The following is a 12,112-nucleotide window of genomic DNA, read 5'->3' as shown; positions in this document are numbered from 1 at the left end:
AGACTCGGACCCCTCTCTCTGTTGTAGATGGAGGAGACGCTCACCCCCGTCCTTTCCCTCCGTGGGATGATCAAACACAGCCCTGAACCAAGCGAGGAAGGTGGGATAGGGTAGTGCCATTGGATTCTCTCCTTCCCAGACTGCCGTGGCCCAATCCAGCGCCTTCCCTTTAAGTAGCGAAATCACCAACGCTATCCTGCTTGGTCAGATGGATATGCCCCAGGCTGACGCGCCAGATAAAGTGAAACCTGTAGCAGGAAGCAGCTACATTTAGTAGTTTTACAGTCAAAGCGCTCCGGTAGGGTGAGGGTTCCCGCAGAAGTGGGTGAAAGCCCGGGAACAGGTGGATTGGGGGCACTCGCCGCTCCCTGAGGTGGAACCGGAGCGCTGGGCAGATTATGCAGAGTTTGGAGCACTTCCTGCATGGCACGTTCAACTGGGCAAGCTGCTGCTGGTGCTGGTCGAGGCACTGGGAAACTCCTGCTGCATAAAATTTTGTTTGGTGTGTGATTCTGTGACGAGTACTGAGTATACGAAGAGGCAGGACGCCGACGCAGGAATTAACAAGGTCAAGGTTTACTTAAACAATGACAAAGAAATAACAAAGATAGAGTACACAACACGAAGCCAAACAATCACATACAACATAATAAGGAACAGTCCAGGGCTAAATAGGGGTGGTGATGAGATGATGAGGTGCAGGTGCGCTGGAGGTGATTAGGGTGCGTTGGGTTTCCATTCCGGTGTTGCCGAGTTGGTGCGCTCAGACCGGTGGCTCAGTAGACCAGCGAATCAGAGCGCCGGAGGTGAGCAACGGGAGGAGACGTGACATAAACACTATTATTGCACATTAGTGAGTCCATTCAACTTATTATGCGACTTGTTAAGCAAATGTTGTATTTATTTTTATTAATTTGTAAACATTTCTAAAAACATCATTCTACTATGACATTATGGGGTATTTTGTGTATGCCAGTGACAAAACATCTCAATTTAATCCATTTTAAATTCAGGCTGTAAGACACCAAAATGTGGAAAAAGTCAAGGGGTGTGAATACTTTCTGAAACACTGTATACTGTAAGCCAAACATCTGTACAGATTTCCTGTCTTTTCATTCAAAATCTTTCTCTTAGGAACTAAATGAGGAATAAGTTGAGATCGTATCATGGAAACGCGCCCGGTAGTAACACACACATGTTGTTTGACAAAGTAACTGTAATAATATTACCCAATTTGAAAAAAGCTACGTGTTACTTTACTCTGTGACTCATAAAAGTAATCTGATTACGTAACACGTTACTTTTGTAATGCATTACCCCGAACACTGCTGACTGGAATAAATAAAGGTTAAAAAAATATATAATCGTAACAGACACCATCCATGTATTTGTAGAAGTAGCAGTTTACTGCTGCAGCATTGGTTCTTGCTTCTCTCAGGGACTGTTTGAAATATGAACTTCACTGGCACGAGAGCATAGCCCATGTAATTTGCTCTTTTAAAAATCCATCATCCTTCCCCACCCACTGCCATAAGCCTTTTTCTACTGTATCCATGATTATGCCAAGCAATATTAAACAACATCTCTGTTTCCTCCTTTGGTACATGGCCACATAATTTATTACAATAATCCCTACAACCATCCTCCTACTAATTTTTGTTTATTATTTGCTACAGAAATAGATAATATGCAATTCAATTATATTGCATATTATTATCTATAGTTACTTACTTATTTACGATGTAGACCTACATAGGAGCACAGGGAGCTATGTATTTCAGTATAATTGCATAATATGTGTTAATAATTGCATTTTAGATGGAAAAGATTCTTAGTCATTTCACCCATGCATTTCCACACTTTTCCCCCAACACTTTCAGTGTGGGCAGTTAATATTTACTTATATGGCACTGCATTATTCATAGAATGGTGAGTTTCCACAACCCCCACAACAACGTATGCCATTTAGAGAAGGCATGATAGACTCCTTCCCCTGGTGAGTGACATTGCATCCCACTGAGTCAGTTGACATTTCCAAGGATGGAAACTTAATTTCCCACAACATATGAGGGTTGCATCCATTAAAGAGAACTCACAGGGAGGGAGCCAGTACTGTATGAGCCGTGGCTGGGCTCCTCATGTGCTAGAGAGCGATGTGGAGTGTCGGTACTAAGTGGTTGGAATTTGCTCTAAGAGCATCAGCTCATGTTAATGACCTGCAGTCTTGAATTCAGCCGGGCTTATCCATTCAAATCAGCTCCACAGAGAGGCGCTCTGAAGTCTGATGATTAAATTAAGATTCTGTAATAAGCATATGGAGGTGTGGTAAAAAGGAGAGAGCTTACAGTCTTTCCTCAAGCTGTAGAGCTCTATAGGTCCATTACAGGTATCTGTGGTTTCACCTTAAGGGCGTGTTGGCAATTACAAGCAACACACTATCACAGTTAATGTGTGTAGAATTACATTACACTATATCAGAGTTACCACATTGTTAATAACATACGTTTGGATTCTTTGAAATAATTGCATTACATACAGTACCAGTCGAAAGTTTGGACACACCTACTCATTCAAGGGTTTTTCTTTATATTTGACTATTTTCTACATTGTAGAATAATAGTGAAGACATCAAAACTAGGAAATGACACTTATGGAATCATGTAGTAACCAAAAAAGTGTTAAACAAATCAAAATATATGTTATAATTTGAGATTCTTCAAAGTAGCCACCCTTTGCCTTGATGACAGCTTTGCACACTCTTGGCATTCTCTCAACCAGCTTCATGAGGTAGTCACCTGGAATGCATTTCAATTAACAGGTGGGCCTTTGTTAAACGTTAATTTGTGGAATTTCTTTCCTTCTTAATGCGTTTGAGCCAATCAGTTGTGTTGTGACGAGGTAGGGGTGGTATACAGAATATAGCCCTATTTGGTAAAAGACAAAGTCCATATTATGGCAAGAACAGCTCAAATAAGCAAAGAGAAATGACAGTTCATCATTACTTTAAGACATGAAGGTCTATCAATGCAGAACATTTCAAGAACTTTGAAAGTTTCTTCAAGTGCAGTCGCAAAAACCATCAAGCGCTATGATGAGACTTGCTTGGGCCAAGAAACACGAGCAATGGACATTAGACTGGTGGAAATCTGTCCTTTGGTCTGATGAGTCTAAATTTGAGATTTCTGGTTCCAACCGCTGTGTCTTTGTGAGATGCATAGTAGGTGAACGGATGATCTACGCATGTGTGGTTCCCACCGTGACGCATGGAGGAGGAGGTGTGATGGTGTGGATGTGCTTTGCTGGTGACACTGTCAGTGATTTATTTAGAATTCAAGGCACACTTAACCAGCATGGCTTCCACAACATTCTGCAGCGATACGCCATCCCATCTGGTTTGCGTTTAGTGGGACTATCATTTGTTTTTCAACAGGACAATGACCCAAAACACACCTCCAGGCCGTGTAAGGGCTATTTGACCAGGAAAGAGAGTGATGGAGTGCTGTATCAGATGACCTGGCCTCCACAATCACCCGACCTCAACCCAATTGAGATGGTTTGGGATGAGTCGGACCGCAGAGTGAAGGAAAAGCAGCCAACAAGTGCTCAGCATATGTGGGAACTCCTTCAAGACTGTTGGAAAAGCATTCCTCATGAAGCTGGTTGAGAGAATGCGAAGAGTGTGGAAAGCTGTCATCAAGGCAAAGGGTGGCTACTTTGAAGAATCTAAAATATAACAGATATTTTGATTTGTTTAACATTTTTTGGTTACTACATGATTCCATATGTTTTATTTCATAGTTTTGATGTCTTCACTATTGTTCCACAATGTAGAAAATAGCTAAAATAAAGAAAAACCCTTGAATGAGTAGGTGTGTCCAAACTTTTGACTGGTACTGTATATTAAGCAGTTGTCTTTCCATAGCAAAAATACTACTAGAGACTTTTGAAAACTGAGATTAGTGTTTGCTCCACACCAATTGCATTGACATCACTTTTATCATTTCATGATTACTGGTTGTTGAATTACTGAGAGAGTGAGGTACAGTAAAAGCTATTCTTAGTGGGAGGGCTAGTAGAGCTGAACAGCAGCAGTTTGTCAAGGCCCTGAAGTCTGTACAGGAGCTCTCCATGGTGCTGAATTCTCTCATGCTTTGGTCAACTCATTTGCTGCTGCAGTTCACTTGGGTAGCATATTGTGATTAATTACAAGCCTGTCCCTGTGCTAGCCATATTCTTTCATGACAAGGTTGGGATTTACATAAACTGAAGAAATCTACAACACACCTGACCAGACTGCAGTAACGTGTGACTTACTGTAAGTGACTGGAGTGAAGAAGAGAGCCTCTCCACAATGTGTTTGTTAAGATAGAGGACCCGGTAGCCTAGTTTGCTAGGCTTTGAGCAGCAACAGTTCAGTCAGTCAGAGGATCAGGTGCAAAAAATATAGTTAACAAAAATATATAGTTAGCAGTGTAGGTGATGAAGACTGGATCCAGAGGTTATTTACAAAACATGCAAATGCAGAATGTTGAAAGAAAATCAATAAAATTGTTTTTACAAAAAATTTAAAATAAAAAACTTGACTGGAGCACAAAAGGCAAAACGCCTTATAATTGACTGAGCATCAATGGAAACTCACAAACCTCTGTAGCAACATGTTACCTTACCAAGCAGTTCTCCATAAGGACCTGCCCTGACCTGGCATACTCCATAAGGACCTGCCCTGACCTGGCATAAACCATTAACATATTTAAACAGGTAGGCAAACATTTCTATGAACAGTGATCACGCTTTAAAAGCAATGCTATTGCACATTTCACATAACAATGATTGGCCAATACTACAGCATAATAATACAGCAGCTATTTTGGAAAGCACGTCGCGTTGAACAACAAGGGGCCTGATTGGCTGACTATCTTTGTTGTTCAACGTGAGATGCATTCCAAAATGGCTGCTGTTGCTTCTGCTACCTAGCATGAGGACGAAAAAGTCAGTTTAATAAAAACACTAGCAGTATTTAAATCTTCTCGATGTAACTTTTTGGGAAATGGGAACATTTGGAGGACAGTGCCATGGACTATTTCTGGACTGAGGTACGTTTTCCGAGCCATAACTCGCGCCGGCTCCACCTTGTCCTAATCAAAACAGAAGCCCTGTCCGACCCTAAAGCGAGATGTACTTACAATCAAGCATAGGGTTGGAATCTAGTCTGGCTAGCTGACACCTAATTCAAAGTTCTCCTGACTCCTTCGCTGTGTACCACGTGAGTCGCATCAGCCAGGCTACTTTGTCAGAGCATATGTGACCGACCGGCTGAAATCGGTTTTATGTAGCAAAATTTGAAATTGTGCTTTTTACATTAGATAAAAGTAGAGACACAGAGCTACAACATGGTATATCATACACTGCATTTTTGAGGAACAATGGGAAAGTAATTCTGCTTTGAAAGTTGATAAACTTGTAAACTCACTTTTTAGAAAATGACCTTTGAATGTTTTGGTACCGACTGGAGAGTTCTCCTTTGTCTACACCCATTCAGCATTGTTCACACCCTCTTAAGCCAGCCCCACCCATCTCTTTAAGGATTCACATGAGGTCATGTGCTAAACAGTGAGTAGTGTAGTAAAGCTGTCCTTCACAACACCAGCAATCTCAGACAAATTGTTCACCTGTGCTTGCTTGGGCCAGCTCTCTTTTTGATGGGAGGCATTAGACCATTCTCCTTGTATGACTGGTGGAGGAGAGACAGGCGTGTTCTACTGATGCTGAAAGACAAATTCCAGCTACAAATATTTTTGCATTATTATACCATATATAGCCGTATTCGCCGTCAGACACACCTGGCTAACTTGATGGGTCATCAACTAGCTAGCTATTAACGTGGGGTCTTTTGTTTAGACACTTAGCTAGCTAAACAATTAACCATAATCCCAATCCATAGATTACTAGCAAACCAATTGTCATAGCTAGCTAAATTAAACCAAATAGGTTCAATGTTAACTAGTTAACATTAGGCTATAACTAGCAATGTGAAATGGCATTCTGAGATAACATCACTACACACAGATCATACACATAATGTTAACTAGCAAGCCAGCCGTCTAACGTCAGCTATCTAGCTAACATTAAGCTTTAACTTGGGGTCTTTTGTTTAGACATGTAGCTAGCTAGCTAGCTAGCTAAACAATGAACCAAATAGGTTCAATGTTAGCTAGCTAACATTAGGCTATAACTAGCAATGTGAAATGGCATACCATTTGACTGTAGCTAGACTCTTACCCGTATACATGGATGAACGCTTCACGGCAGACTCTAAATAAGACGTCCTATGTCGTTTCTGTTTTGTTAGTACAGCTTGCTTGGCCCATTGTGTCAAGCAAGCTCAGTCAACTTCTTCCGTGACAACAACACTGTTGATCGCCATTTCTTCCCCATCACTGTTATCAGCAGACTCTACAATGTCGTCTTCAATGAAAATGTTTTTACCTAAATCAGGGATTTCCTCATCGTCTGATTCATTTTCAGAGTCAGAGAGAGTCAGCATGGCACGATCATCCTCCAGAAAGTAGTCCATCACAACTTTTTCTCACTGACCTTTGTCGACAGCGCCTGATAAATTCAGGGCAGCAATGTTATTGAGTGCAGTAGCAACATATTTGCAGTTCTCCATGGCTAATGTTATATCTTTCTAAAAAACTTCAGTAGAAATGAGTATCTACGCATAACGAGCAGCACATTTTATAGACACAAGATGTCCATCACAAGATGCTACACCGCAGACCAATCTGAAACTCATCTCTCGGCATGTCCAGCCGACTCATTATCTCAACCAATCATGGCTAGCGGGAAGGTTCCTGTCTATTTCTGTGGCTAAACAAACTAGGCTCGTAATTGAACAACTGTATTAGTATTTACAGATGGCATACACGTTTGTTATTAACGCACATGAAATTTCAAATGTTCCAGAAGGCATTTCTGCCCAAAAAAGCATTTTGATAAAAAAATAATAATAATAAAAAAAAAAAACATTCAAATGGCTCTCCTGTGAAGTCGTGACTTGCGACATATGCCTAGTTTCCTGAAACGGGTCACATATACACTAAAAACAACATCCATCACAGATTTTGGATACCATCCTCTACGCCTACGCCAAAATAATGTCAAACCCAAAGCAAGTAATTTTACATTGAGTGTAATCGACGTCACCCACCATTGGATTCCTACACAGTCTCATGTTCCAGGTTGTAAATCATGATTTCTGTCTTCGATTTTCTGTCATGGATAATGAGACATTCCCTGAACATTCACGTTTTCATCAGAAAGTTACAATATTTTCTGAAGAGTTTGGCAAACACTTTCATGAACAACTACAATGGGAAAACATATGTGTGGTTGTTAAATGAGTAAGTTAAAGACAACATTTAGTTTAATTTGAATTGATAATCACAGCATTTCTTGGGCTAAGCATTTCAGATCATTAGGACTAATCACAAGCCATGGTATGAAGGAATGAAACCATATGTTACTCTTTACCAATTCTTATACTTGAATTGGAAGTTGGTGCTACTTGACAGAGGAAGTTAATAGTCTGTTTCATTATAATTTTATACTGACAAAACTAACTGACAAAGTTGGTATATCTAAGAATGTTCAAAGTATAGCTGAGCAAGGTTTATGTTCTTCAGTGACATTATTTGTTTTCAGTGACAGATTAGCTGTTTCTTCTCTAGTTATCATAAAATAAGCTAAATTGGAGGGGGGGAAAGCCACTGAAACAACATACAAAACACGTGGGGCTTTGCACAGGTTGATAATATTCTGTTCAAATTGGTTGTCACTGTGTTTCTCTATTGCAGGGCTCTCCATCTTCCTGGAGCGCTACCGTCCTGTAGGTTTTAGCTCCAACCCTAATCTAGCGCACCTGATTTTAATAATTAGCTGGTTGATAAGTTGAATAAGGTTAGTTACAACTGAGGTTGGATTGAAAACAGGTAGAGCGCTGATCTATTGGGACCTCAACAATTTGAGAAAACTTTGAATAAATCATTCAATCATATTGGTTTTAGAAGATTTGCTGTGGTGTAATCCAGATCTATTTAAAATACATGAATAGTACATGTGTATATCTTACACTGCTTTTGGGCCCTTTTCTAATTTATTTAAATTAAAAGCCCCTGAAAACGTATTCCCCATACAAATGAAAAACAAAACATGTCAATACTTAGAAAGTCTATAGCAGGGCTGTTCAATATCAGTCTTGGAGGGCCAAAACGCTTCTGTTTTTCATCCTGTCCTTCTAATTTGGGAATAATTCAGACCTGGACACCAGGTGAGTGCAATTAATGACCAGGTAGAAACAAAAACCAGAAGTGTTTCGGCACTCCAGGACCTGCTAAAGCAGTGTGTCCTCAAGTACCCCGAACAGTAAAATGTTTTGTTGTAGCCCGGGAAAAGCACACCTGGTTCAACTTGTCAACAAATCATTCAGCCCTCAATGAGTTTATTCACCTGGTCAGTCTATGTCATGGAAAGAGCAGGTGTTCTTAACGTTTTATACACTCAGTTTATTCATGATGTGACATTACTAACCATACTCATTATATCTGTCTTCTGCCCTATAGGATATTTGACAGTAACCATTGAGCCCCTTCCTCCTGTTGTTGTGGGAGAGACTGTGACCCTGAAGTGCAACTTCAAGACTGATGGAAGACTTCGAGAGATTGTGTGGTACAGGGTGAGTAAAGCTATAAGCTCATACTCCAGGGTTCTTCAATTCCGGTCCTGGAGGGCCGAAACACTTCTGTTTTTTATTTCTACCTGGTAGTTAATTGCACTCACCTGGTGTCCCAGGTCTGAATTAGCCCCTGATTAGAAGGAGAGGATGAAAAACAGAAGTGTTTCGGCCCTCCAGGACTGGAATTGAAGAACCCTGTCATACTCTATACTGTATATGCCATGTACACCAGCCCATCAACTCTGATCTGTGTGGCTTAATAACTTTTTGGTGTCAATTACAGAGTATTCTGAAATTATTCAGACCCCTTGACTTTTTCCACATTTTGTTACGTTACAGCCTTATTCTAAAATTGATTAAATAAATAAAAATCCTCATCAATATACACACAATACCCCATAATGACAAAGCGAAAACAGGTTTTTAGAAATATTTGCAAATGTATTCGAAATAAAAAACAGAAATATCTTATTTACAGAAGTATTCAGACCCTTTGCTATGAGACTCGAAATTGAGCTCAGGTGCATCCTGTTTCCATTGATCATCCTTGAGATTGGACTCCAATCAACTTGATTGGAGTCCACCTGTGGTAAATTCAATTGATTGGACATGATTTGGAAAGGCACACACCTGTCTATATAAGGTCCCACAGTTGACAGTGCATGTCAGAGCAAAAAACCAAGCCATGAGGTCGAAGGAATTGTCCGTAGAGGTCCGAAACAGGATTGTGTAGAGGCATAGATCTGGGGAAGGGTACCAAAAAATGTCTTCAGCATTGAAGGTCCCCAAGAACACAGTGGCCTCCATCATTCTTAAATGGAAGAAGTTTGGAACCACCAAGACTCTTCCTAGAGCTGGCCGCCCGGCCAAACTGAGCAATCGGGGGAGAAGGGCCTTGGTCAGGTAGGTGACCAAGAACCCGATGGTCTGTCTGACAGAGCTCCAGAGTTCCTCTGTGGAGATGGGAGAACCTTCCAGAAGGACAACCATCTCTGCAGCACTCCACCAATCAGGCCTTTATGGTAGAGTGGCCAGACAGAAGCCACTCCTCAGTAAAAGGCACATAACAGCCCGCTTGGAGTTTGCCAAAAGGTACCTAAATGACTCTCAGACCATCAGAAACCAGATTCTCTTGTCTGATGAAACCAAGATTGAGCTCTTTGGCCTGAATGCCAAGCATACGGTGAAGCATGGTGGTGGCAGCATCATGCAGTGGGGATGTTTTTCAGGGGCAGGTACTGGGAGACTAGTCAGGATCGAGGGAAAGATGATCGGAGCAAAGTACAGAGAGATCCTTGATGAAAACCTGCTCCAGAGCGCTCAGAACTTCAGACAGGGGCGAAGGTTCACCATCCAACAGGACAACGACCCTAAGCACACAGCCAAAACAACGTAGGAGTGGCTTCGGGACAAGTCTCTGAATGTCTTTGAGTGGCCCAGCCAGAGCCCGGACTTGAACCCGATCAATATCTCTGGAGAGACCTGAAAATAGCTGTGCAGCGACTCTCCCCATCCAACCTGACAGAGTTTGAAAGGATCTGCAGAGAAGAATGGAAGAAACTCCCCAAATACAGGTGTTCCAAGCTTGTAGCGTCATACCCAAGAAGACTCGAGGCTGTAATCGCTGCCAAAGGTGCTTCAATAAAGTACTGAGTAATTGGTCTGAATACTTATGTTAATGTATTATTTCAGTTCTTTTTTTCTTCTTCTAAAAACCTGTTTTTGCTTTGTCATTACTGGGTATTGTGTGGAGATTGATGATTATTCATTTTTAAAATCAATTTGAGAATAAGGCTGTAACGTAACAAAATGTGGATAAAGTGAAGGGGTCTGAATACTTTCCGAATGCACTGTATTTATACATTTTATAAGATATAGGTCGAAGTCGCACTAGCCTCTTTTCCTCTGGTGGTATAATGTGTCAAAGTCAAATTTTAAGGAATAATGAGGGCCAGTCAATTTAGGCCAGGTGTAGAGGGTGTCACTCTGGTTCTCGGTTAGTAACCTGATCTTACTCTCAGCTGGTCATTGCCTAGATATTACAAATATTGCCTAGTCAGACTATTACTTTGTTCCGGCTGGCTGATAGGCATTATTAGATAGGTACTGCTTGGCGTAGCACAGATAATGTTTGACCAACCTTAACTTGTCGATAGTTCCTTAATTCCCAACTTGGAAGACAACCAATGTCTTCTAAACGTCCATGTCTAGTTGCAGAGGGTTCGTTTCAATTTAGAATATTACCGTTATTTCCACTCACCTGTCTCAATCAATAAAAGAAGATTTGAAATAGACAAGACAAGTACACATTGTTGGATTACTTCATGTTTAATAACAAAGCATTTTCAAAATTCAAACGAACCCCCTGCAACTAGACATGGACGTTTAGAAGACATTGGTTGTCTTCAAAGTCGGAAATTGCGGCAGTATCGCCAAGTTAAGGTTGGTTGACAGTACCTAAAGTATGCCAAACAGTACCTAACCTGTAACGGCTAATGGAGCATCACGTTAGCCCATTACAATCTGCTAGCTAGTTATTGCCATGTCTTAATGGTTCACATCTGGTCACTCGGCAGTTATCATAACCCCAGTTGGTGGACTAAACTGCATAAATGCTCAAGATAATTAAGGACAATATGTCAGAGAAAGAATGTCTTTGTCTCAGCCCCTCAAGCTCTAATGCTCGGGTCTATAATGTTGCTGTTGCTTTGTGGGTAATGTGTACCAAAACAATGCCCAGATATTTTGCATAAAATGGAAGCTAATGTGACATTAATAGGCAGATGATTATAGATTAGAGGCCGGGTTTTGTCTACTGAAACAATGGCGTTCAAAAGAGGTCACATAGAAGCACTTGGATGGATATCAATGAAGCAACAGCTGTCAGCTCACGGCCTGATTATTTCATTTACCCTAAACTCCCCAATTAATCGCTGTTAAGGGTTATACAAGTACGCATGATGAAATATGCTTTCTTTATTCTGTGGAATTCTCCAGTCATAGACAGTACCCTGACTGATATGTGAGTAGAACCTGAGCCAGTTTAGTTTATATGGAGTCATTACCTTGTTGGGCTTGTAAGCTTCGTGCTCTCAAGGGCTAGCCTACAATAATGTTTAATATTGGTGCAGATATGAATGCAAAGTATTTGAAGTAATTCAGTGTTTCTTGGTCATAGCGATGCTTTTTACACAGTGAACATGTCTGCCCTTTGGGGGAATGGGTTTGGAAGAGGACATTTAATAGAACTCAATAATAGATCATTTCTAATGGAGTCCTCACTATCATTTTTGCCAGGCAGGAACCAGACTGTTATGGTATGCTGCTGTAGTGTAAAACAAACTCCACAGAGAGCAAGGCTGTCCACATCAAGTATTG

At 40.9% G+C, this 12,112-nt stretch overlaps 1 protein-coding gene across 1 annotated transcript in view; it reads left to right on the top strand.

Annotated features, from left to right (window-relative positions):
- Positions 1-12,112, top strand: part of LOC311138256 (immunoglobulin superfamily member 21-like) — a 269,944-nt gene that overhangs the window by 110,244 nt on the left and 147,588 nt on the right. Inside the window, exon 2 of the mRNA XM_084172934.1 lies at positions 8,622-8,734. Within this exon, the coding sequence (XP_084029060.1) occupies positions 8,622-8,734 (113 nt within the window). The remainder of the gene's footprint in view (positions 1-8,621; positions 8,735-12,112) is intronic.

The sequence above is a fragment of the Coregonus lavaretus genome (genome assembly GCF_964263955.1).
Source record: "Coregonus lavaretus genome assembly, chromosome: 12".
NCBI classification, from domain to species: domain Eukaryota; kingdom Metazoa; phylum Chordata; class Actinopteri; order Salmoniformes; family Salmonidae; genus Coregonus; species Coregonus lavaretus.
The sequence above is the reverse complement of the archived record's forward strand: the minus strand, read 5'-3'. Positions and strand labels throughout refer to the sequence as shown.